Genomic DNA, 26837 nt, shown 5'->3' with positions numbered 1-26837 from the left:
GTAACAAATAAGAAAGAACTGAGCCAGAGTGGTACAGTGGTTAGTGTGCTGGACTAAACTGGGGAAATCCAAGTTCAAACCCCCATTCAGCCATGAAACTCACTGGGTGACTCAGGACAGTCACTTATCTCTCAGCATCACCTTTCTCACAAGGCTAAGTTTTCATTGTGTTTCACTCATGGTCTGCTGTTATACTAATTAGTCCTTCCCCCTTGCTCTCCGTACCTTTTAAATGAGGACTTCTTTACTGAATAGCTAAGCTGCTTAGAAGTTGAGTATTCTGCTTTGTAAGCTACTGTTACTTTTTATCTTCTATTCCTCTGTAGTTCTTGTAGTTTTAAGTTCTTAGTTTTAATTTTTCTATACTTACCTGAGTCAAGGTTTTATTTTTCTGTCATTTGTAGGTGGGCTAGTTCCCCCATGTGTTGCAATCACCATGGTCAAGCTAATTTGAGTATCTTTGTTACATTGCTCAAACGTGCCAATTTGTTTGTAATAATCTATTTACCTATATCGGTGGTTAGTTTGTTTAAATACCTTTTTAAAAACAATTTTTTCTTATACTCATTGGTATACTTTATATGCTGTAGTCCTCTGAAAAAGAGTTCTACTTGAAATGCTTTATTTATTTACATTTCTAGCATGCCCTATACCCAAAGGTCTCAGAGCAGGTTACAATAAAACCAATATAAAATGTAATTAAAATACATCATAAAATCAAAAATGCAGTAAAAAATACAGTGCCTGAGAGGGGAAGAACCACTACATCTCTAGTCAAAGGCCAGGGTAAAGGCCGGTTGGGATCTACTCTTTAATAAATCGCTACTGCATCATTCCTATTTCCTTCTAGGGATGTGCCAAAACGCGATTCGGCTGGCTGAATTGCGACCACCTCCCTTTAAAATTGAGAGCTTACACAGCCCCTTTAAAGCAGGGGAGAGCAGGTCCACACCTGATCCTCTTCCACTTGCCACCATCCTGACACACACACCCCACCACCACCAGCTATGCCCGCCTTCCCAGCTGCCCCACTGGCACATCCCCATTCCCTTCATACCTACAATTATGCCAGTGTTGTAGACTATGCATTAGCAGCCCAACTAGGCACACAAATTTACTGTTGGGCACAAGTAACTTATTCCAAGAGAAAAAAACAGGTTGCTTACCTGTAACTGAAGATCTGGTAGAGATCCGTCGACATCCATAAGAATGGGGTTCTGCGCAGGCGCAGAACCCCATTCCTATGGCTGTCGACGGATCTCGATCCAGATCAAAAACCTCTTCAGTTGTGTTATGATTTTTATAATTAGCAACCAAAATGTATGAGGAGTTGTTAAACTTGTTTGTACAAAATGTTAGATTTTTTTTCCCCTTCTGAAACAAAATATGTTTAACACTTTCTTCTTCTTCTTTGGTAGCTGGATCCATCTGTCCTGGAAGCACTCCCACTTGATCTTCGAGAACAAATAGAACAAATCCATTTTCTTCAACATGAGGAGGTTTGCAGTAACAGTAAAAAGGACCCAGTAAATGGATACAACACTAGCTTTCCACCACAGCCAGTTGGAACTGTCCTCTTACAAATACCATATCTCCAAGAATCAAACAGTGATACAGGAATTAATGTAATAGCACTGCCAGCATTTTCTCAGGTGAATGAACACTGAAATAATGGGCTGACATCCTGAATAAATTACCCCTAAATAGTCCTTTTGAAATTAAGTAGCCCTTTAGAGTAACTCCTCAGTAGCACTATTCAATAAGTTACTGGATCTCAGCCACTAATCTTTTGCTTGCTTGCATAATAGTAGACCTGCACACATACAGAAATTAGTACACTACTTACTATATAAAAATAGTTTTTCAAGGTAACCTCACTACTTTGAAGACATTTGTATGTATGCTACAAACCACCAGATTTATTCAATTACCATGAATATAAACATTAAATGTTGTTGTACAGCAGCAGCATAACAACAAATGGATGTTTCATTATTTAGGTGGACCCTGAAGTTTTTGCTGCACTACCTTCAGAGCTGCAGGAGGAGCTCAGACAAGCATATGATCAAAGGCAAAAACATATAGAGACTGTTTTACAGCAAACAAGTACCACTGGTAAGTCTGTAGTTTCCACTCTTGGATGGCTTTTAATTATCATCTTGGTCACTGTGTTGTAAAACAATTGGCTGGCTGGGGGTGATTTTTTAAAAGTCCTAGATGACTCTCTTTTTCCTCCTAGCATCAAAGAATCCTTCACTAAATTTAAAACCAGTTATGAAAAAGAAAAAAAATAGGGAAAAAACCCAAGGCAGTCCAGTAAAAAACAGCCACAGTCCTTTGAAAAGCAAGCTCTTTGGGAGTCCTGCAAAAAATATGGCTATTTCTGGGGGAAGCCCACAGAAACGAATAGATGACTTCTTAAAACAGGAAGGAGCAACCACTGGTAACTCTCAGGTAATTTGTCAGAAATGAATACAGCCGTCAAATATTTTGAAATTCATATTTGGCTTCTCTGTGTTCTGCATGTGACTATTAAGACAGTTGAGAAGATATGAAAGGAAATTTTCATATAAACAATACTGCTTGTATACTTTGTTTCTGAACAGGTGGATTTAGTGCAAACAGTTGCAAACATTTCAAACCCATCCATTTCACAACCACAACTGTCTGCCACTACTAGGCCTCAGGCCCCTAATCTAGCTGGAGCAGTTGAATTCAATGATGTAAAAGCCTTACTCAAGGAATGGATTACAACTATATCAGGTAAGCTTGTAGTTTTACTCATTTAATGATAGCCTTTAATCCCAAGTATATAGCATGATAATATGTAAACATTTTTTCTCCCATTTGAAAATATGAACGGCAAGGCTTCCAGTCTCGACTGGCATGTCATCGTTCTCCCCATTTTACAGAAGGCATTGTATTCTAGGGACACTCCCTTTGAATAGAATTTATTTTCTTCCTTGTATTGGAGAAAAGGAGGGTCAATTACAGATTTCAGATTACAGAAAAGAGATGGTTGTGAGTTACATATGATGCAGCCCAGCATGTTCCCCAAGTACCTCTTACATCCCACAGTTGTCACCAAAATATCAAGATTAGCAGTATCAAAGGTTGCAGCGAAGGCTTAATGATCCTAACCGGATCACTAAGGTGCAGTTTTCCTGGGTTGAGCCTGGGTGAAAAGTATTAGTCAAGACTATAAGTGCAGCCTCGGTGCTACCCTGAGCCAAAAAATAGACTAACAGGCCTGGAAAGATGAGGTTTGCCTGGGGTTGGAGCAACTCACTCGCTCAGCAACTTAATCTAGAAAAGATGGAGACAAGACGCTGGCCATCGTGATGCACACTTTACTGGTGACTGTTGTCTTCTGCATTAGGGCTGCTGTGAACTCCTAGGTCTTCAAGTACAAAGGTGGGGAAAACAGCCCCAACACTGTTTAGAATGCCATGTCCATTGTAGCAAATGGAAATAACTGTGGCAACACTGCTTGTTCTGAACCGTGTAGTGGCTGCCTTATGCGTCAGCAGCACCCCAGTGCAGATTGTACTATTGCTGATACAGGGCAAACATCATGTGAGCCTGTATTTGGTTGGAGAATCTCTCTCTCTCTTTTATCTCTAACAGCAGCCTACTTTTTGGCATTCTTCCCTTTCTGAATGAGGTTTTTATAATCCTGTGTGTACATATGATCTCACAGATCCCATGGAGGAAGACATCCTACAAGTTGTGAAGTATTGTACTGATCTGATAGAAGAAAAAGATTTGGAAAAGTTGGATCTGGTCATAAAGTATATGAAAAGGTAGCTTTATTTTGGATCATATGATGGTACTATGTCTTCTGATGTAAAAATCCTATCCAGTTGGAAATGCAGTTATGAAATGCTGACTAAAATTTCTTCCTTTGTATCACCACAAATCTGTACATATTTCAATCTCTTTCCCCACCTTTGTACTTGAAGACTTTTTCACACAAGTATGAAGTTCTTGGCCACAGCTTTGCAAACTCAAAGTAACACTTGGTTTGTGGTGGCTGCATTTTTCCAGCTCCAGACTGTTTTTGCAAAGGGCTCACACCCCTGCCCCTTGTGAAAATTTGTCTTTAAATATCTTGACTTGTAAATCTAGTAAAAGTCCATTGAAACCAATAAAACTAATTAGGTGTGATAAATGTTCTGCTGCTTTCAATGAGGCTTAGCCACAACGCACTAGATGGATCAGAAGCACTATTTTGTAAGCTATTCTGTGTTATTATGAACTTAAACGTTAGTATCTAATTCAATGCATTGAATGGAAAACTTGATCCTCTGCAAATCAAGAGCAAAGTTCAGTCACCTGTTAATATCTCACTTCCTGTAGTAATTTCATAGTTCATGTTCAAAATGCATTGGTTTTTATCTCCAGTAGCAAATCACTATTTCCAATGGGGTAGTTGCCTGCTCATACCTTCACTATATGAAAATGATGATTGGTTAATGCTGGTTCTAACAGCTGTTCATTTTCTTCCATATAGGCTAATGCAGCAGTCTGTGGAATCCGTTTGGAACATGGCATTTGACTTCATTCTTGACAATGTTCAAGTGGTTTTGCAGCAAACTTATGGAAGCACATTAAAAGTTATCTGAACTGATCTTGTAGAAAAGGGTGTGGTGAGAGCCTGGAGCTCTCTGGTAGCTGTGCCATAAGTGCTTGTGAGGTATTTGCAAAGTGCATGATAGTAAAGCTGAGTTTTTATAAGTTGAAATTTTTTTTAAACAAGACAGTGTTTTGTACATTTCCTTTCAAGAAAGTGCCAAATTTGTCAGTATTGCATGTAAATAATTGTGTTCAGATTCTTTTATTGTAGCATAGAATCTATTTACAAAATGTTTGTTTATAAAGGTTTTATGGATTTTTACAGTGAAGTGTTTACAGTTGTTTAATAAAGAACTGTATGTAATTTGTACAGATCCTGTTGTTTTCATACTCCACTTCTATTACAAGTTAGTGCTATGACTTTGAAAAGTGACTTCCCATATTGTATTCTATTTCTGTCCATTCAAAGCAGTTTAGACACTGAAAGGTTGACAAATAATCCATTCTGGCGAGTGGTTTGAGGCATCATTTAATACCCCACTAGAGTTGTCGAGCTGCATGCCGGCAATGCAGACAATACCACGGGCAAGAAATACCTAAATGTTATTATTTCTGGATGGAAAACAGCTCTTACTGTTTCCCACAAACACAGAAGTGGTTGGTGTTAATCTACATGCTGAATTCTAGCAACTTCCTTTCATTTAAAATAGTTGAGTTAACCCAGTGAGATCTCTGGCAGCCTGGTAGAGATTTCTAGTGGGGTAGGATATTGAGTGCACTGCTCTAGCTCTTTGTACAGGTGGCCTATTTTTGGATAATGAAACTGGATAAAGAGATCTTAACTCTATGGGGATTGGGGGGGTTAGGTTACCTGAGCTTCTAAAAAGCAGGGAGAGGGCAGAAATAAGGGTAGAAAATCATAGTACATTAGTCTCCTATTAAAGAGCCACAAAATGGCAACCAGAAATTATGACAGAAGTCATTTCTGGCCACCCAAGACAGGCAAAAATTGCTTATATTATGCATGAAACTGTGATCCACAAATGAGGGGCTCCTGTATACCTCTGTTGGGTGGGAAATATTTTGTGTCTCCAAACTCCCCACACACGTGCTAGTGAGTAATTTCCTGCTCATCAAGTCTACAGCCATTGCAGGGAAGAATTGGTTCAGATGACAACTATCACACACAAATTGCTGGGTCCTTCACCACCTGTCCCAGGATGTTTTCTGCTGTGGAGGTGGTAGAGCCTCCAACAGTTAAGGATCCCAATAAATCTATTTGCACCTGCCCCCTGGCCTTTTAGCTTCAGATAGATCAGAGTTCTTTAAAACTTATGAGCCTGAAGTACAGGTGAGCATTTTGGGGATTGCACACCTCACTGTGTAGTTCTGTCTCAATGAAACTATATGGGGCTTGAAGAGGCCCTTCTCTACTGCTCTTTACACTCAACTAACCAATATTCCATGGCTCGTGGAATGCAATGACATGCTCAGTCTTTATTTGTAAGTGTGCAAGAACCAGCCCAAACTTTTTTGCATAAAGTGGGCTGCTCAGATATGTAGAAGCCTCCCACCTATGTTTGTAGATGGCCCTATCTGAGTATGCTAGCTTACTAAACTTACATCACTAAGCTCTAGTACAGTCAATTGACTATCGATATAAGCCTACTTCAGATCTTAATTTGGTTGTGCTTGATAATGTCTGCCATCTTGCCAGACCTTAGGCTTAGACTGCACAACTCAACTGTAGAATTGCTTGGACATCAATTAGCACCAGCTTATCTGTCTGTGATAAATCCCAAGACAACTATTTTTCACAGATAGTGGCTGCATCCCATTTTAAGAACATATGCATGGCAGATCAGAATCTTAACCATAATTTTTGTACTGTCCATACAGTATGTCTATACAGTGCTACCTTTAATATAAGAGGACAGTATCCATTTTCTTTATTTGCAGTTCAGCATTATTACAGTTTGTCCAATTTCATAAACTGTACAAGCAATAAAAGGCAGCCAACTATGCTTTACATCATTGTTTCACACAAAGCAGGTACAGATACCCAATCACCTAATTCTTCTATCTTAAAAAATTCCTATAGGCACAAAGCAGAAGAATGTTGAAAAATCAAGGGGGCGGGGAGAGGTATGCATAAATAAACATTTTACATCAAAAGAAGTCCAAGCATCAAAATCTGCAGGAGTTTGGTTAGTCACATACTGCAGTATTGATTTCACCAGTATAAAAGTGAAAGTTGAGCTTTGTAATAAAAATTTACTTTTTCATTTGGGGGATGTGAGCTGCAAAGGGCAAACTTTAAAACAATAGCCAGTATAAAGAGGACGACAGTGAGGAAGGTGCACAGGCACATTGGAACCACAGGGACATGTAAACTGACCACTGTCAAACCAGTGTAAGTTACTTGGTTTCTCATGGAAAACATTTTATCCACATATTTCCCCCCAGTTGTTAATTAAATCCAACAGTATATTCATTATAAGCTGTTGGTTTTTATAATAGGAATTGTGGGTTTATGCCAGCCTGCCCATTGCTTAACAGAACTTAGATTATTTCAAATACTTTCTTTAGCTCCACAATAAGCTGCCAGTCAGACTTTTGCATTTCATCTCTGAACCAGTCCTTCAGGGCATCAATGGACTGACGACTAATCTGTAAATAGAACACACATAAGATACATTTAGGCATAGTCCTAACACAGTATCCTGTAACAAAGAATGAGCCATTTCACTGCCCTTTCAGCTTTTTGGTCATAAGGGTACCTGCTTATGCCAAACCCCTCAAGGAGGTTGTGTTAAAGGATGTTTACATATAGTTTATCAAGCACAATTGTCATCAAACAGAAGCAAGATGCAAATTTGTACAAACTAATTTCAATACTTTGCAAAAGGCAGCTCCTTTAAAAGGGCTAATTTCTTAAGTCCCATTTATTTCAATGGGAGAAACAGAAGATTATTAACTTCCAATGAAAGCCATAGGATACAAAAATGCTTAACTCTAATCTTTTTCTTCCACCACAGAAAGTTTAACTCAATTATTGAAGCTTAACTACATATTCCAGTGCAAGTTGACAGACAAAACCCAGATGTGAGAAAAGACAGTAAATGTGTTTTATGAAGGAATGCATGAAGAAAGTTATCAGAATGCCAAAGCCCTGTAGACATTGCATTCCAACCCAATTTTCCATGCAATTGACCCCATTCTTATTTGTGTTTGAAGACAATGGCATTGTGCAAGAATCAGCCACGGGATTACATAACTGTAGTATTTGTGCCCTGATGCTGGAATTTAAAATCTCAAATAGCAGTATCATTTTTTTAAAAAAAGATGTGGATGTGTCTACCACACCCCTTACCTTTTGTTACCTACAAGGTAACAAAATTTTAAAATACACACAATATGTCAAAACTAAGAAAATGCAATAAAGCAAACAGTTATCACTCTGCTGTTGAATTCTAATTAGGTTTAACAGCAAGCAACCACAAACTATGAAAAATGCCAAACGCAGAGTACAAAAGGCTTTCAGGAAAAGCATTACTTCTCTTCTGCCTAAAGTTCAGCAGGGAAGAGGTGGAATAGCAAATCTTCCTGGAAGAGTATTCTATAATCCTGCTGCCACTGCCAAAGTGGTGTGTTCTGGATAGCCCTCCACAACCTCAACAATAGAAGGGTCCAGAGCAGGATCTCCAAGGAAGGTCTTAAAAAAAAGGCAGATTTGTACGAGAGCCCTTACTGTATTCTAGACAGACTGTTTAGTGCATTGAATGTCATAACAACTGATTTGAGCCTAGAAATCAACTTTAAGCCAGTGGTTTTAGCTGGCATATGTTCCCTAAGGCCTGCCCCAGTCAACAATCCAGCTCTGAACTGATTGTTTTTGACATCTCAAAAAGTAGCCCCATGTAAAGTGGATTATAGTAATCTAATCCAATGTCACTAAACATAAATTAGCATGACTAGGTCATTCCCATCTAGGAAGGAGTACAGCCAGCATAACCAAGACCTTTTTTAAAAAAAATGCACACACACAGCTGCCTCAGTCACCTGGGCATCAAGGGGCAGCATTCATTCATCCATCCATCCAATATACTGCCCAATCCACACACTCAGGGTGGTGGCAAGAACAGCATCCAAGATTAAACAAAAAAAAAAACCTTAAAGGGCAAATGCCTGGCAGAAAAGAAATGTCTTCAATAAGGATTTAAAGGCTGAAAGCAACAAGGCAGTCCATTTTTTTTTGGGGGGGGGGGTTCCCAGAGTAGAGGGGTAGTAACAGAGAAAGCCCTTCCACGGGCCCTAGTACTATGAACCTCTCTAAGAACAGGGACCAAAAGAAAGGCAACCTGAGAAGATCTCACAGGGTGAGACAGGACTACCTGGGAAAGGTGGTCCTGAAGGGTTTTGAAGGTGTGAACCAGCACTTTGAATTGGACCCAGAACCAAATAGGTAACCAGTGCAGTGACCTGCAGAAGAGGTGTCATACTAATAATATCTTCTAGTGCCCATAAGCAGGTGGGCCGCCACATTCTGGACCAAGTGAAGCTTCCGGGTCATCTTCAAAAGGCAATCCTAGGCACATTACAATAATCCAAAGGAGAGATGACGAGGGCATGAGTTACCGTTGCCAGCGCCTGCCAGTCGACCGGCACTACACCCAAAAGCATACCAAAGCCATGAAACTGAATTTTCAGGCAGAGTGCAATCCCATCCTAAAATAGGATGAACCACCACTTCAGACTAATGCAATGTCACGTCAAAAAAACCCAACTTACTTTGCTGACAAGTATATCCGTTGCTTCAAAATGTCGCCCATACATTTTCGGTGCCTCACCAGGAATCGGTTCTATTTTCACACAAACTTCTTGGCCTTTTTTTGCAACATCCACTGGTTTGTGATGAATTTCAATACTTGTAACTATTCCAATATCAATGAACTGCAACACATGCATAGGAAATTCTTTAAAGCATAATTGCTTTTTGTTAATATCCCATCTATTTTCAATTATGACATTAAAGCAGACAAAGTTTAGAATTTTAGACTTCCAGCAACAACAGCTTCCCAATTAAGATCTTAATGGTATCTTCTATTTGACCTTAATGGTATCTTCTACTGGACCATCTACAAGTTTATATGTCTGAAATGGGTGCAGTGCAAGCTCTCAGCCTAGGTTCTTATTACTTCAGTGACATGGAAGTCACAACAATGCTGCTCCTTCCATGCTAAGTAACACAAGAAGGCCAGAAGTATCTAGAAAGAACCCACACTGTGGCTCCTCTCCCCACAGCCTCACAATCCAGTTTCAAGAGGTATCCTGTACTAGCACAGGAAGGAGCTACAGTATGGTTCCTGGGCTTTGCACATTACCCAGTAGCAAAGGAAGCATCTGTGTTGCTTTACATTCCACCATACCAGACCTTGTTTTTCTAGTACTATATATCTGCTCTTCCTTCAACTATACTATGCCAAAATGCAAATTCACAAACTCGGAAGTTGGCCAAGGTTATTATGGCTACAAGTATAGTGGCACATGAAAGTTCCCTCCTGCTTACGTAGGAAATACATACATAGGGTTAATATGCAAACACTTTCTCCTAGACGTCCGATCACAATAAACTGCCAATATTTTTACATCTTCAAAGGGCAGGCTTAGGCATTTCAGAGCTCCACCATTAGTCATGCGTTTAATGATTTCAGAAAATATGTACACCTTTGTCCAATGTAAGACTCCAGTTTTACAAGGTGGAATTAAAACAGGTTGCTTGCCTGCAACGGGTGATCTTTCTGGTGATCCATCTTCACTCACAACCTGGGTTCTGCGCCTGCACAGTAATCCTTGTGAAAGAATTCCAAGCTCCTAGAGGCACTCTTCAGCTCTGCCAAATCATGGGCATGGCGTGACTTATTTCCGGTGGGAGAGCACCATTCTCCTCAGTTCCTGATCGCCAGCTGCGATGAGCTAAGAGGAATGTCCATGGATGGAGTCAAGTCAGTCAGTATGACTGTGGAGATATCCTAGCAGTGGGGTAGGCCGGGCGGGTGTTGTGAATGAACATGGATTTCCAGAAAGATCACCCATTACAGGTAAACAATCCGTTTATCTTTAAGGTGATCTATGTTCCCTCACAACCTGGGTAATTAATCAGCTCACCAAGATAGACGTGGGAACTAAAATACTGTTCAGAGTACTTTTTTTTTTTTTTTGGAGGATTGCCCAACCAAAGTTGGCCTCTGCCACTGAGCAAATGTCCATAGCATAGTGCTTAACAACAGTTATGTCCAAGAAGCATGTGGCTGCCTTGCAGATGTCCATACTGATGCCAGACACATGAGCTGCCAACATGGCCATGGCTCGAGAGGAATGAGCCCTGATCTTTAGTGTCGTGGATAGTCAGCATGGTTAGCTGTCAGTTCACTGATACGTCATGACAGAGTTATAGCAATGAGAAATGCCACTTTAAAAGAACAAGGACTTGAGGCTAGCAGAAAGGAGTGGTTCAAAGCGGGGTTCAGTGAGAGGAGAGGACCAGTGAGAGGCTCCAAGGTTTGATAGGTTCCTGGAAAGGAAGGAAAGGAGGTTGCTCACCCCTTTAAGGAACTGCTTAGAATCTGGATGGGGGATAACTGAGTAATCATCACAGCCCAGATGTCTTGCAGAAAGGGCGGCTAGATGCACTTTGATAGAAGTATTAGACAAGCCAGAACATTTGAGACCTGTTAAGTAGGGAAGGATCTGTTGGACAGTAGCATTGAACAGGTCAAGTCCTTGGTCTCGGCATGAAAAGTAGAACATCTCCACTTGCACATGGAGTTCCTGTGAGTGCATTCTTTTTTCCTCATTCAGAAGGATACTATCTAATAATTGATTCTCCAGGCTGTCAAATTCAACAGTTTGAGGTCGGGATGGAGGATGTGATCCCCCGTTGGGACAGAAGGTTCTGACAAAGAGGAAGGTGTTGGTGGAGGCATGCCCTTCGAGAAAGTCCAGTTTGGTCCACCAAAGTAACGATTTCAAGATGGGTGGAAGATGAAGCAGCTACGTTCTGGCTTTCAGAGTTCTGACTGAACACTGACAGAAGCCAGTTCTGGAGCCTGCACATGCAAAGCCTCATGTGGGGCACAGTAGCCATGTAAGAGGTCATGAGACCTAGCAGTCTTTGTATTGTCTGTGACCTTTGCTTTGGATTGAGAGTGAAGGTGGGAATCAGGTGTGTGATTATTTATTTATTTAGCAAATTTTTATACTGCCCCAACACAAGGTCTCAGGATTAGACATTTCCTTTCCTCTGGAAGGAAAACTCTCTTCACATTAGAGTCTAAGACTGCTCCGATGAACTAGATATGCCTTTGAGGTGTCAAGAAAGACATCTTTAGGTTTACTGTCATTCCCAAATCATCTAGTAGATCCTGTGTGATCTACTGAACCTGGGAGAGCAGGGTTTCTTTTTTATGAGTAGCTAGTACAAGTATGGGTAGATGGAGACTCCCCGTGTCCTGAGATGTGTGATAATGGTGCTGACACACTTGGTGAACACACGGGGGGCCATGGAAAGGCTGAATGGAAGGACCTTGTACTGGTAGCTCTGTTGACCCAGAGTGAAGTGCAGGTAATTTTTGTGTGCAGGGCCCACATGAAAATACGCATCCTTGAGATCCAAAGTGACAAACCACTCTTCCCTCATGAGTAAAGGAAGAATAGTTTATAATGAGATCATCCTGAACTTTCTTGTCCTCACATGTTTGTTCAGGTTGTGAAGGTCTATGATCGGCCAAAGGCCTCCATCCCATTTGGGCACCTGGAAATACCATGAATAAAAACCATCTCCTGATCTTCTAGAACAGTGTTTCTCAACCACTGGTCCCTGGACCGCTGCCGGTCCCCGAAGGGTTGAGTGCCGGTCCCTGACTGGGAGTCAACCCCACCCAACCCCAACTGAAATCAAGGCACTCACTTCCTCAATTTTGCACATGGTACGGAAGAGGAAGAGTATCACGGAGACATGGGACCCTTCTTGTGCCTTGCCTCCACGTGCTGCTGAGATCTTCCTACAGCTATCTTATTCCCTATCTTTACAGCTTCAAACTGTATGCAGTGCGGGGGCATGGAGGAAAAAGTATGGCAGTGGGCGCCACTTGAAGGGCTGCTGGTTCTTGCATGCTCATTGTTTGCAGCCAAAGGTTGGTTGGTTGAAACCCAGCTGCCTGTTGTGATCGAGGCGCCTTGAGAGGGAACGCTGTTTCTCTCTTGCATCAGTGCGGCTTGCTTGTATGTTGTTTTCATTGGCCCCATGTAGCTTTTGGATTTTTCTAATGGCCCAACATCCCCTCTCCACTGAGTAATCACAAGCACCTCCACCCCCACCCTGCACATACTGAAGACATACTGGAGACAAATTTGTTCACCCAGGCTTTTAGATTCAGGGGTTCTCAACCTTGGGTACCCAGATGTTGGTGGACTTCTACTCCCATAATCTCCAGCCATAATGGCCAAATGCCATTGTTGTTGGGGGTTATGGGAGTTTAACTGAGGGACCCAAGGTTAAGAACCCCTAATATTCCATGTTTGCAAAAGATTCCAAATTTAATTATTTTAATGCTTATATTATTTTCATTCTAAACTGCCCAGAGATGCAAGTTTTGGGCAGTAGAGAAGTCTGATAGATAGATAGATAGATAGATAGATAGATAGATAGATAGATAGATAGATAGATAGATAGACAGACTTGAAACCCCTTTACTAACTGCTGGTCTGGGAAACTGCGCATGAAGAATGTAGCGGTCCTTGAAACTCTGCACGAAGAATTTAGCGGTCCTTGACTCCAAAAAGTTTGAGAAACACTGTTCTAGAATTCAATGGTGTAGCCTGCTAATATTATGGACAACACCCAAGTAACTGATGTTATACAAGCAGTATTGCGCTGGATGGGCAGGGAATGAGTGAGATAGATAGATAGATAGATAGATAGATAGATAGATAGATAGATAGATAAAAAATACAATGCCAAACATCAGAGAAAGGGGCGAGATGTATAGGAGGATGCAGAGGTCAAGGTATTTCCAGTGCCAGCATGTCAGAAAGACTGCTTGGATTGGTCCTGGAGTTTCGCTCTCTGCTGCTGTCTATGTTGCATGGGTTGTACAGGTATTTAGGCATGTATTCAAAAGACATTTTGTAGTTCTCTGGTCAAATTGTTTATATTGCCATTTTTGTCTTCTAATAGATCAATAACACAGAATGAGGGCTGTTGAGAAGAAGTGGCAAAATCCCATACACTGTGTAGCAGGACATCTTCATTCTCTCCATTGTCTCATTCGTTTTTGAGCTGAAAAGTCCATCTCCCTCAAAAGGGCAACTTTTAGATTTTGTCCTTCATATCTGGGACTGGGACTTCTCTTGGTGTACTGATCGCCCTGCTGCCCAATGGAGTCCCTTCTGAGCTGACAGACTTGGTCTTGGGTTTGGCGTTGGAGTCTCCCAGGCTTGTAGTGCTGGGGAACTTCAATGTCCACTTTGGGACCGATTTGTCTGGGGTGGTTCAGGACTTCATAGTAGCCATGACAACTATGGGCCTATCCCAAAGGGTCTCGGGACTGATGCACACTGCAAGTCACATGCTTGATCTGGTCTTTCACTCTGATCAGGGTGGTGTTCCGTGGGTGGGGATTCCTGTGATTTCCTCATTGTCATGGACAGACCACCATCTGGTTAAGGTTGGACTCACAGTCACATCCCACCTTCACAGGGGCGATGGGCCCATTAGAATGGTCCGCCCGAGAAGGTTATTGGATCCAATAGGGTTCCAAGAAGCCTTGGAGGGATTTAGTGTTGGCTCTGCTGGTGATCCTGTTGATGCCCTGGTGGAGAATTGGAACAGCAAGCACACCAGAGCAGTAGACATGATCGCACCTAAGCGTCCTCTCCGACCTGATTCAAAATTGGCCGCTTGGTATATGGAAGAACTATGGGGGCTGAAGCGGTGAGGTAGACGACTGGAGCACAAGTGGAGAAAGACTTGACTAGAATCCAACAGATTACAACATAGAGCACATTTGAACATCTAGGCTCTGGCAATACGGACAGCAAAGAAGCTATTATTTTCGGCCCATATTGCGTCTGCAAGTTCACGTCCAGCGGAGTTGTCCAGGGTTGTGAGAGGGCTAGTGAGTGCCCCTCCTCCCTTGAATCAGAATTTGGAACCATCTATTGCCCGCTGTGATGTGTTTAATATTTTTTGGTAGATAAAATCTCTCATATTCGGGCTGACTTGGATTTAGACCTCACAATTACTTCAGTGTCTGAATCGGAGGTGTCCAGTGACTCCTCTTATGTGGTTAGGCAGGATCAGTTTCAGTTTGTGACTTGTGAGGATGTGGGCAAGCTGCTTGGAGCAATGCGGCCTACCACCTGTTCTCTTGACCCTTGCCCGACGTGGCTAGTACTATCTGGCAGGGAGATTGTTGTAGAAGGCCTAGTAGAGATCATAAATGCTTCTCTGAGGGAGGGCAGGATGCCTCCTTGCCTTAAGGAGGCAATTATTAGACCACTTCTGATGAAGCCTGCCTTGGATTCCTCAGAGTTGAGCAACTATAGGCCTGTCTCCAACCTTCCATGGCTGGGCAAGGTAATTGAGAGGGTGGTGGCCTCCCAACTCCAGGCAGCCTTGGATGAAACTGATTATCTAGACCCCTTTCAGACCGGTTTCGGGTGGGCTATAGGGTGGAGCCTACCTTGGTCGCCCTGATGGATGATCTCCAATTGGGAATTAACAGGGGAACTCTGTTGGTCCTTTTGGACCTCTTGGCGGCTTTCGATACTATCAACCATATTATCCTTCTGGAGCATCTGAGGGAGTTGGGGGTGGGAGGAACTGCTTTGCAGTGGTTCCACTCTTACCTCTCGGGCAGATTCCAGGTGTCGCTCGGGGACTGTTCTTCAGAAATAAAAACAAAATGGTGCCCCTCAGGGCTCCATTTTGTCTCCGTTGTTGTTTAACATCTACATGAAACCACTAGGAGCAGGGGCGTAACTACCATTAGGCAAGGGGAGGTGGCTGCCTGGGGGCCCCCACGCCTCTAGGGCCCCTCCAGAGGCAAGTCACATGTGAAGTGTGTGTATCAGCGAGGGGCCCATTTTAAAATTTTGTCTCTGGGCCCACTCCAGCCTTGTTACGCCCCTGGCTGGGAGAGATCATCAGGAGATTTGGTGCAGGGTGCTATCAATATGCTGATGACACCCAAATCTATTTCTCTGTGTCAACATCATCAGGAGAAGGCATAACCTCCCTAAATGCCTGCCTGGAAGCAGTGATGGGCTGGATGTGAGGTAACAAACTGAGACTGAATCCAGAGAAGACTGAGGTACTTATTATGCGGGGTAAGAACTCGGGAGATGAACTTGATCTGCTTGTTCTGGATGGAGTCACTCTTCCCCAGAAGAAACAGGTACGCAGTCTAGGGGTGCTTCTGGACACAAAACTCTCCCTCGAGTCCCAGGTTAAGGCAGTGGCCAGAGGTGCCTTCATCAGCTTTGTTTGATACGCCAGCTGCATCCGTTTCTTGAGATAAATGACTTCAAAACAGTAGTACATCTGCTGGTCACCTCCAGACTTGATTACTGCAATGTGCTCTATGTGGGGCTGCCTTTGTACGTAGTCCGGAAACTTCAGTTAGTCCAGAATGCGGTAGCCAGGTTGGTCTCTGGGTCATCTTGGAGAGATCATATCACTCCTAACTTAAAAGATCTACACTGGCTGCCAATACGTTTCCGGGCAGAGTACAAGGTTTTGGTTGTACCCTGTAAAGCCCTAAACAGCTTGGGCCCTGGGTATTTAAGAGAACGTCTTCTTTGCTATGAACTGCACCACCTATTGAGATCATCGGGAGAGGTTCGTCTGCAGTTGCCACCGGCTCATCTGGTGGCTACTCGGGGATGGGCCTTCTCCATTGCTGCCCCGAGGCTTTGGAACACACTTCCTGCTGAAATAAGAGCCTCCCCATCTCTTACAACTTTTAAAAGGGCAGTCAAGACACATTTGTTCACCCAGCTTTTAATTAGATATGTTTTAATTGTGTTTTAATAGTTTAAACTTTTAAACTTTTAATTGTTAAAATATGTTAATCTTTTTTATTGTTTTGTAAACCACCCAGAGAACTTGCATTTTGGGCGGTATAAAAATATGCTAAATAAATAACTTTGCAGGGAGGTGGACCACAGCCAGGTGTGCCTACGGAAGGACAGTGCACTGGCCAAAGACCTGGCTTTGGTCTCAGCAAGATGTTTGGCAGTGCTGAGATGCTGTCTTGTGATGTCTGCAGACTTGGCCAGAGCAGATAGGAATTTATCCTTAAAGTCCTAATGCACATCCTTCAAGTCCTGTTTTAGATTGCCTCAAACTGTATAATGAAACCTGGCCATACAAACCACATAATTCGAGATTTTCAAGGCCAAGCAAGAGGAGAACTAGAAATTCCATCTTTATCTACTGGGGCAGAATGAGCTCTTCGTGACTTGCTTCTAAGAGCATAGTCCACCACCAGAGTGTTAAGCAGCAGGTGTTTAAAAAGGGAAAAGGGCAAGAGTCCTCCTGGATACGATACAGTCTCAAGCCTTTTGGAGGTGGTAGTAGAGGCAGCAGGTGCATCTCAACAGACCTTTGCAGAGTTAGACAGGATTGTTACATGAGCAAGGTGGCGAGCTGGGCAGTTGAAGTAGATGCCATGAAATTGTAAACTAGATCTTTAACTTCCAGTGTTGCTGTTTTTAGTTCCAAGCCCAAAGCCTTCGTCATTTCAGTTACTTGAACACAGTAGGAGCGTGTTTCCTCCACTGGTGAACTTGAAGGCAGATTGGCAACAGATTCATCAGGGTATGGGTCCAAGGGGTTTAGCCGGGCTGGAGGTGTACTCCCCTTCAGAAAGATCATCCTGCTCTGGAGATTTTGCATGAGCCACAGGTGGATCAATGACCTCTACATCAGGATCTGTCACATGAGTAGGGGCAGGTGAAGCGAGCTTCCCGGCACCTACAGGCACTGAAGGTATCTTAGGGTGCTTGAAAGAAGACGCCCAAACAGATGAAGAAACAAGATCCTAACCTTTAACGGGAGTGGACTCAAGGATCATCTGTTACAGGTAAGCAACCTGTTTTTTTCATAGTCTTCCAAAGTCTGTACTCTTGAAAGTCATAAGGCAAACCTGGCAAGGGCACATAATATGGGCCTCAATATCTACAAAGTCCATGGATATATCCAGGTCCAAAGCCCCAGGAGGACTCCAATAAGCCATGGGGTGAGACATGGATGCATAGTGAGATACAGAATGATGAAAACGCTCTCTCCAATGTTGAGTGGAAGAGCAACTTGGAGTCACCTTGGCAGATGAAGCAGAAGGCATCTTGGGGACCCGAAAATATTCAGAGTAGTCATCCCTATCCAGACCATGAAGATGGAAACCTTTAAAGGTGGAGCCCGATGGGATACTGGTTGAAGAACCCAGGCGAGACTCCAAATTATGGGTTGCAGACTTGTTTCTCAACATCTGACAAACCTCCCTGGAAGAGTGGTGTTCCTTGTGAGGGGAGTCATGAAGAGAATATGCCAAAAAGAAGTCGATAATGACAGAAGAAGGCACCCTAGACAGGTGTCGGTGGGATAGTCCACGACGTAATCAACAGCGGCACAGTGCTCGTGACAAAAGTAATCTTGGAGGAGGTTGTCAGGGTAGAAGTTAACATCAAAGACGATGTCGGGCACAGAAGCAAAGTCAGCATTTTGATATCGATGAAGCCAATGCAGGAGGTAGAGAAGCCTTGAAAGATCCCTGTGCAGTGGATGACAAAGGGGTATGAGGTGACACACTCGATGTTGACAGTGTAGAAGGCTTTGGTTTCTCCATTGTCGAGGAAGCTGAAATTGTCTTGCAGAGCTTGGGGCTTGACAATCTCAGAGACCCAGAACACTCATGTTTATGCTTCTTGTGGCAGCAAGGTTGGGTGTCAACATCGAACGCCATTGGCTTCTTGAGGATAGAATCCCCATGGTCCCTATGAGAAGGAGCTTGAGAGGAAAATGTGGAAGCCGAAGCAGATTGATCCCGAAGGACAATGTACAGGCATATCAAGAGCCACTCTCGGTCCCAAAGAGCAGATGTCAGCCGGCATCAACACTGTCAATGTTGACAGTCTCGGGTAATTTGGCATATGACTCAGCAGCCAGAATGCAGTCTCATAAAGGGCCACTCACAAATGAAGTTCTTAGTTTGGCGAGAAAAGGTCAGGCAGATTTTACAGGCCTTTACCTTTTGCCCTTGACCCAAACAAATTTAAACACTCGTTTGTGCAACAAGGGTAAAGTACACCTGCAGGAGGTACACTTTTTGAAAGTTTTTCTAATGTCCATTAGAACAACAAGGGCAAGAGAAAGCTGGAAAAAAGACTGCGGTCAAAGCCAAAATCACAGGGAAAGACAAGCTAGAGGAGTAAGCTAAAGAAAAATCCAAAAGGCAGTCCGAGTCAAGCTGAATAAACAATTTGAGGGAAACTGAGGAACAAGGAGCGGAGCAAATCCTTCCTTATGCGAGTAGTGTGGCAGCTGAGAAGAAACTGAGGAGAATGGCACTCTCCCACCGAAAATAACAGTTGCACCATGCATGCCTCTAGGAGCCTGGAATTTTCTGCAAGGATTACAGCGCAGAACCCAGGTTGTGAGGGAACATGGATCATTCAGGAACAAGCCCAGTATTCTGCCAACACACCACAAGAATCATGCTGAAGGAAAGATTAAAGATCAGTAAGGGCAGGGGTTAAAGATTGACTACATAACCCTCCCCTCAAACCAGTCCTGCTTCACTGAACAAATTGCTATTTGTTTTTTCTACTACAACACCAGAGGTTACTATGCAGAACAGTACCTCTCTTGGTCCCCACCCCACCACAAACTACCGTACCATTACGATGGAGGCAGTGTGAAGAAAGCAAAAATGCTGGTTGTGGCTGGTACACGACATGGCCTTAACATCTTTGCTACATAAATCCCCATTAACACACCCTTTAAGAAAACACAGACTCACATTTTTACTAGGTACACACATGGGAGTTCCTTGTTTTACTTGACCTGCTTCCACAACGACTCCCATTACTATGGGATCTCGAGAATTAAAAATGAACTGAGGAAGTATTTTCATCTTGCAAGGGAATACTGCTATATGCCTAAGGGAGAAAAAGAGAGAAATTGCTCAACATATGATCAGAAAATCACTTGTAAAATCAGATACATGTTCAAATGCCTGCATTATGCTAGATTTATCCAACCTTGAGTCATCTATAGAACTAGAACTACTTCCCAGAACGTTGTCTCAAACAGTTCCCAATGCAGAAAATCCCTAGAAAAATAGGTTGCTCACCTGTAACTGATGATCTGGTAGAGATCCGTTGACATCCATAAGAATGGGCTCTGAGCCTGCACGGAGACCACGTGGTAGCCATGCTGTAGCTTGTTGAGGCATCCAAGCCCCACCCCCCCAAGCGTGAAGCGTGCTCTTTAAGGGCAGCTGGACGTCGTGTTCCTCAGTTCTTGGACGACCGCTGAAGTGCATGACCATCCAGTCTAACAGGTGAGTTTATCAAAGGCAACAGCAAGCTCACAAGTATGCACATAGTAGAGCACTACTGCAGAGGGGTGGACTGGGAGGGTCTTATGGATGTTGACGGATCTCTACCAGATCATCAGTTACAGGTGAGCAACCTGTTTATCTGGATCGAGATCTGTCGAGATCCATAAGAATGGGCGATTAGATGAAGTTCCCAGAGGAGGAGGGTGAAGAAGTGCTATTGCAACACTCTTTTATGTACACGTCTCCCGAAGCTTGCCTTTGCAGCAGAATGCACATCTATGGCATAGTGCTTAATGAAGGGTATCTCAGAGGACCATGTCGCTGCTTTACAGATGTCCAGGAAGCTGATCCCTGAGAGGTGTGCTGCCGAGGAAGCGTAAGCCCAAGTGGAGTGGGCCTTGATGGCTTTTGATGGAGATTTCTTCTGGAGCTGGTATGTAAGTATAAGAGAGCGTGGTGTAGTGGTTAGAGTGCTGGACTAGGACCGGGGAGACACGAGTTCAAATCCACATTCAGCCATGAAACTAGCTGGGTGACTCTGGGCCAGTCACTTCTCTCTCAGCCTAACCTACTTCACAGGGTTGTTGTGAGGAGAAACCTAAGTATGTAGTACACCACTCTGGGCTCCTTGGAGGAAGAGCGGGATATAAAATGTAAATAAATAAAATAAATAAGAATAAAAACTAACCACCTTGACAGGCGACATCTGGATATACACGAGCCCTTGGAGGCACCCTTGGAGGCAACAAATAGAAGAGGTTGATCTAAAGTCTTTAGTGTGGTCTAGGTAAAATAGGAGTGACTGACATACATCTAGAGAGTGCACTGCATGTTCCAAGGCTGACGAAGGTCCCCTGAAAAAGGTTGGGAGGACAATGGCTTGGTTCAATCTGAGCCACTTCTTCAGGTAATTCCGTCTATAGAGGGTTTCCATTGATTCAACAAAATATTGTCTAGGAGTTTGTTCCCCAGGAGATCAGACGAAGGGTGTCAACGTCTGGGTGGAGAACAAGACCACCTTCCTGGAGAGAAGGTCGGGTACCCAAGGTAGCATATGGTACTGGTTCCTTACCTGTAGAAACCAAGGTTGTCTTGGCCACCACAATGTCACCAGGATGCAGGAGGTCAGTTCGGACAGGAGAAGTGCCACCACTCTGGCGATCAATGGTTGAGGAGGGAACATGTAAGGACCAGTCCAACTAAAAAGCATCTCCGAAGGACCAATGATCGTGTCATGCTCTGGAGCAGAAGCGGACACACTTCACTTTTACGGAGATCACGAACAGGTCTATTGTCGGCTGCATCCAGTGGCAGAACAGGGGAGTTATGTACACAGAGTTGAGCTCCCATTCGTGTTGACGCTCTTGAAGAAAAACATGACTCAGGTCATCCGCTAGGACATTCTCCAGGCCTTTGATGTGTACTGCCACTGGAGAGACTCAGTGCCGTATGTACCAATGCCACAGCTGAACACTGAGGGCGCATAACATGAGAGATACTGTTCCACCCTGGCGGTTGATGTAAGGCTGGGTGGTGGTATTGTCAAGGTGCATCTGGACAGTTCTGTCTTGAACAAGTGGTAGAAACGAGCGAAGAGCATGGAAAAGAGCAAGTAGCTCTAGAAAGTTGATATGTAGATTGCTCTGCCACTGTGACCACTTCCCTTGTATTCAGAGACCTTCGCAATGAGCTCCCCAGCCCAGAAGGGAGGCATCGGTTGTGACCCAGATAGATGGTAATGGATTCTGGAAAGGAGCTCCCTCTAGCAGATTCCTCCGGTCTGACCACCACGTCAGTGACCTCAGGATTTGGGGTAGGAGAAGCAGTTGCTTCCACTGGCTGTCCCTGGCTGGGCTGAACAGCGAAATTAACCACAGCTGGAGTTTCCGCATCTTCAGACAAGCATGTCGGATGACCATACTGCATGACGCCATCAGCCCTAGAAGTCGCTGGATGGACTGCACAGGCTGAAGAGGTTGTTTCTGAAAGTAATGAACGAGGGTTTGAATGCAGAGGTAACGGTCCTCTGGCAAGAATGCCCTTTGGCTTGTCATGTCCAACACGGCCCCGATATAGGTGATGACTGGAACTGAATCCAAATGGGACTTTTTCCAGTTGACTTGTACGCCCAAGTCCCGAAGCAGGGCCAACACATACTGGATCTACAAAAGTAAATCGTTTTTGTGTTTGGATGTCAGGAGCCAATCGTCGAGATGTAGATAAATCGAGACGCCTTGTGTCTGCAGATGGGCGATCACCACTGCCATACACTTTGTGAAAACCCTCAGGGCAGTGGACAGGCCAAAGGGCAAGACATTATAGTGGTACACTTGGTGGCCTATGGTAAAATGTAGGTACTTTGTGACTTGGCCGGATGCTGACATGGAAATAGGCATCTTTCAGATTCAGCATTGCAAGCCACCTCTCCCCATGGAGAAGCAGCAATATTTGCTGTAATGCCATCATTTGAAATTTCCTGACTCGTATGAACTTGTTTAGGTGACACAGGTCCATTATGGGGCGCATAATGGTCCGCTTCGGTATCTGAAAGTAGCGGGAGTAGAACCCCTCCCGCCTGGCCGCCCACGGCACAAGAGTAATCTTCTCCAACAGTTCCCTCACCTCCACCTGCAATGTGTCCGACGGAGAGGTGAGTCTTTCCTGTGAACTGTGGTGTCTCCTGAAACTCTATGGCGTATCTGGAAGAAATTATCTTCAAGACCCAGCGGTCTGATGTTTTTGGTTTTTTTTCAAATTCAATTTTTATTAATTTTCAACAATAATAACCATCATAATAAACAAAAATGGACTTCCTGCTCACCTCTCTTCGTGAAATTACAACTATAAAATTTACCCTTATTATAATAGTAATAAAAAACATAAATTTAAACCTTTAAAGTTAAAAGGAAAAAAAAATCGTTATTCTACCCAACCTGCGTTTCAAAACAAATCCTGCTGTAAGATCAATAATCGGAAAATAATTCTTTAACTACAACACTCTTCCATTTCTATGCATACAGGTGAAACTCGGAAAATTAGAATATTGTGCAAAAGTCCATTAATTTCAGTAATGCAAATTAAAAGGTGAAACTGATATATGAGACAGACGCATTACATGCAAAGCGAGATAAGTCAAGCCTTAATTTGTTGTAATTGTGATGATCATGGCGTACAGCTCATGAAAACCCCAAATCCACAATCCCAGAAAATTAGAATATTACTTGGAACCAAGAAGACAAGGATTAAAGAACAGAACAATATCGGACCTCTGAAAAGTGTAAGCATGCATATGTATTCAGTACTTGGTTTGGGCCCCTTTTGCAGCAATTACTGCCTCAATGCGGCGTGGCATGGATGCTATCAGCCTGTGGCACTGATGAGGTATTATGGAAGACCAGGATGCTTCATTAGCGGCCTTCAGCAATTCTGCATTGTTTGGTCTCATGTCTCTCATCCTTCTCTTGGCAATGCCCCATAGATTCTCTATGGGGTCAGGTCAGGCGAGTTTGCTGGCCAATCAAGCACAGTACACTGTATACTTTTCAGAGGTCCGATATTGTTCTATTCTTTAATCCTTGTCTTATTGGTTCCATGTAATATTCTAATTTTCTGGGATTGTGGATTTGGGGTTTTCATGAGCTGTACGCCATGATCATCAGAATTATAACAAATTAAGGCTTGACTTATCTCGCTTTGCATGTAATGCGTCAGTCTCATATATCAGTTTCACCTTTTAATTTGCATTACTGAAATTAATGGACTTTTGCACGATATTCTAATTTTCCGAGTTTCACCTTTGTATCATTCTGCCCACCGTCGATGCATACATGAAGAAAGTCAAACCATTTGTAAAAATTACTCCTTGTGTTATTCCCAGCAGGAAGGATTCTGGCTTCCTGGAAAAAATCACTTTCTTTAATTAATTATATATCATGTCCCAATAGGCCTTAGCCTTCCCACAGGTCCAAATACCTTCCGTATGCCCACACTTTGTTTAAAACATTTTTATACATTAATGCCAGTTTTTTAATGTCAGATACCATATAAATCATTTTATAATAATTCTCCTTCAAAGCATAGCGAACAATAAGTTTTAAATGACTCTTCCATAATTTTCCCCAGGCTGCCCTTTCTGTAATTATGTCCAACATCTATACTAAAACCAGTCTTTAACCAAATTTTATATTTCAATTAAGCTTTTTAACTTACAATCCTTCCCATTAAAATACTACGAATCTCTGTAAATACCTCAACACATCTACTATACATATTTGATTCTTTACGCAATAAAGCTTCAATCAAAGGTAACCATAACGAAATTTTTTGTTCAGCGGTCTGATGTTATGCAGTGTCATGTGGGAGCATGGCTTGCCAATCTGATGGGAGGAGATGGCAGACACGGAGTGATGTTGTTGTCTGTTAGTGCCCCCACAGGTGGGGATGGGGAGAGCAGTGGTGCCGGTGGACGGGCAGAATTCTCAAAGACGATTTTGGGCATCTGACAGCTTGGCTGCGCAGGCTTAGTCTTGCTGGACCAATTGCGCTTTTGGTATGGGTTGTAGTGTCTTCTATATTCCCAGCGATCTTGTTTGTGATAATTAGGCCATTGTCTTGCATATGAAGGACAGTACCTCTGCGGGAAGGACTATGTGGAAGGCTGATCAATGAAAGTCTTAGCCATAAATTTAGACTTCTTCATTTGTTCCATCGTACTATCAGTGGACTCACTGAAAACACCGGAACCATCAAATGGGAGTCCCTCAATCTTATCTTTCATGTGCGCTTGAAGGGGAGTAGATCTAAGCCACGCATGCCTTCAGAGAGTAATTGCTGCTGTCAGAGATCTCAACTCTGACTCAGCTAAATACTTGGCTATGCTTTGCTGTTGTCTAGTTAGTTCTGTAGAGAGATCTAAGGTCTGCTGGAATTTCTTCTTGAACTCCTCTGGTGTCATGGAATTCAAGTCTGCCTGCAAGGTCTCCCATACGCTGTGAGTATACTTAGCAGTTCAAGCAGCGTAGTTCACTACTTTGATAGGCAAGAAGTAGAATAGATTTTGCATCCCAGCAAATTCAATTTCCTTCCTTCCCTCTCTGGTGGGACTACATGCTGTTTACCGGACTTAGAGGAGGCAAGCACAGTCTATCACGAAAGAGTTCGGCGCTGGGTGTTTTAACAGATAGGTGTTGTCCTTCTCCTGGACCCTGTATAAACTCTCTAGGCACTTAGAGGTGAGGGTCGAGGTGTAAAGAACCTCCCACATGCATTTTGCAGCTCTGGTGATGACCGGGAGCATAAGCAATGCCCCCGGAGCAGTGCTCTGAGTCTTGATCATAAAATTATACACCAGGTCATCGATGATTTAACTCAGAGTGCAAATCCAGAGCTAGCGCCTCTGCTACTGCATGGACATGCTTGTGATAGGACTTCAGTTCCTCATTTGGTGACACATAAGTAGTAAGGGCTGCATCTGTATGAGGCTATACCATGGTCTCTTCTTCCTCAGGATTGGATTCGAATTCCACAGAGCCATAGTACTCCGAGGCTGAGGAGGCAGGCAAAGTCTGCAAAACCGTCTGAATTTCTGTCGACAACAGCTGCATCGAAGGCACCAGTGCAGTCTGAGTGACAACGGTTCGGGTAGACGAGGCCAAGGTATGTATGGACCGCTATGATGTACGCAGAGGATCCATTTGTGATGCCAATGAGGAGCAAGTCATCCAAGGGACGTAAGGCTTCCAGGCTTGCGTCTGCTCTGAAAAATCGTAGGGTGCACCAGGTGAGGTGGCCCCAACATCTCGGCCAGGTCTGTTGCCAAAGAGGGAACGTGTGAAGCCACAGGTATGCCACAGCAGAGGTGCCCGAAGATGTTCCGCCGACAAAGAGGGCGGCTGTGTAGGTAGAGTCGCAGGAATCTCAGTATCGGAGGACAGAAAACCTTTAAAGACTGAACTTGAAAGTGTACTCGAAGACGAGTCCAAGATCGACAAAATGGTATGCGTCGTAGACAGGTCCAGATCAGCAGCCACTGCACCAGATGGATCGTCATCACCGTCGGCCTCAAAGTCCACTAAGAAAGCTTGGAGGCTCGGTGTTACTTGCTTCGACATTGACACTATTGGTGTATGTAATGTCTATGTTGAGGGAGCCTGTGGTGCCAGTGTCAAGGGAGCTGACGAAGAGAGCGGGGTCGGCACAGGTGACATGAAGCGCACCCTGGATGCAAACGAACCCGTGGTTAATGGCTGACCTTGATTATGAGGCATCAACATCGACATCGTGCAGACTACAATGAGCAGTGGTTGAAACTGCATCTGCAGGACAGCAGGAGGAGGCGGCTGTTGAAGGTCCGCTGGGGAGGACCTTCCCAGACTTATAGACTTGCTCCCCACTTAAGTCTATAAAATGCTGGCACTTCTCAGGCGGTGATTCCAAACAGTCGAGGTCAATGCACCTCGGAGGTCTCAGAGTGCTCGGTATCGAGTCGAACTGTGGGCACGGTGAGCTCACGAAGAATCTGTAGAAGATCTCGAAGACGTCGATGCCTATGTTGATGTCAAAGGCTTATGCTTTGGTGTCGACATGTATGACTTACGATGGGCTGAAGGTGTCAATGTTGATGCCGAAGACTTCTTG

General features: G+C 43.6%; 2 protein-coding genes across 7 annotated transcripts in view; one reads left to right on the top strand and one right to left on the bottom strand.

Moving 5' to 3' along the window:
- The window catches only part of REV1 (REV1 DNA directed polymerase), a 113055-nt gene extending 108108 nt beyond the window's left edge, over positions 1 to 4947 (top strand). For all 5 annotated transcript variants that reach the window (XM_053306207.1, XM_053306209.1, XM_053306205.1 and 2 more), the window contains 6 exons: positions 1419 to 1652; positions 2001 to 2115; positions 2240 to 2454; positions 2607 to 2763; positions 3701 to 3803; positions 4514 to 4947. In XM_053306207.1, the coding sequence (XP_053162182.1) occupies positions 1419 to 1652; positions 2001 to 2115; positions 2240 to 2454; positions 2607 to 2763; positions 3701 to 3803; positions 4514 to 4625 (936 nt within the window). In that variant the 3' untranslated portion in view covers positions 4626 to 4947. The remainder of the gene's footprint in view (positions 1 to 1418; positions 1653 to 2000; positions 2116 to 2239; positions 2455 to 2606; positions 2764 to 3700; positions 3804 to 4513) is intronic.
- A 1560-nt stretch (positions 4948 to 6507) lies between these two features.
- The window catches only part of EIF5B (eukaryotic translation initiation factor 5B), a 78450-nt gene continuing 58120 nt past the window's right edge, over positions 6508 to 26837 (bottom strand). For both annotated transcript variants that reach the window (XM_053306214.1, XM_053306215.1), the window contains 3 exons: positions 19659 to 19797; positions 9367 to 9528; positions 6508 to 7245 (listed from right to left, as the gene is read on the bottom strand). In XM_053306214.1, coding sequence (XP_053162189.1) covers positions 7138 to 7245; positions 9367 to 9528; positions 19659 to 19797 — 409 coding nt within the window. In that variant the 3' untranslated portion in view covers positions 6508 to 7137. The remainder of the gene's footprint in view (positions 7246 to 9366; positions 9529 to 19658; positions 19798 to 26837) is intronic.

Source organism: Hemicordylus capensis, chromosome 3 (assembly GCF_027244095.1).
Source record: "Hemicordylus capensis ecotype Gifberg chromosome 3, rHemCap1.1.pri, whole genome shotgun sequence".
In the NCBI taxonomy this organism is placed as follows: Eukaryota; Metazoa; Chordata; class Lepidosauria; order Squamata; family Cordylidae; genus Hemicordylus; species Hemicordylus capensis.
This window is presented reverse-complemented; position numbering and strand designations above follow the sequence as displayed.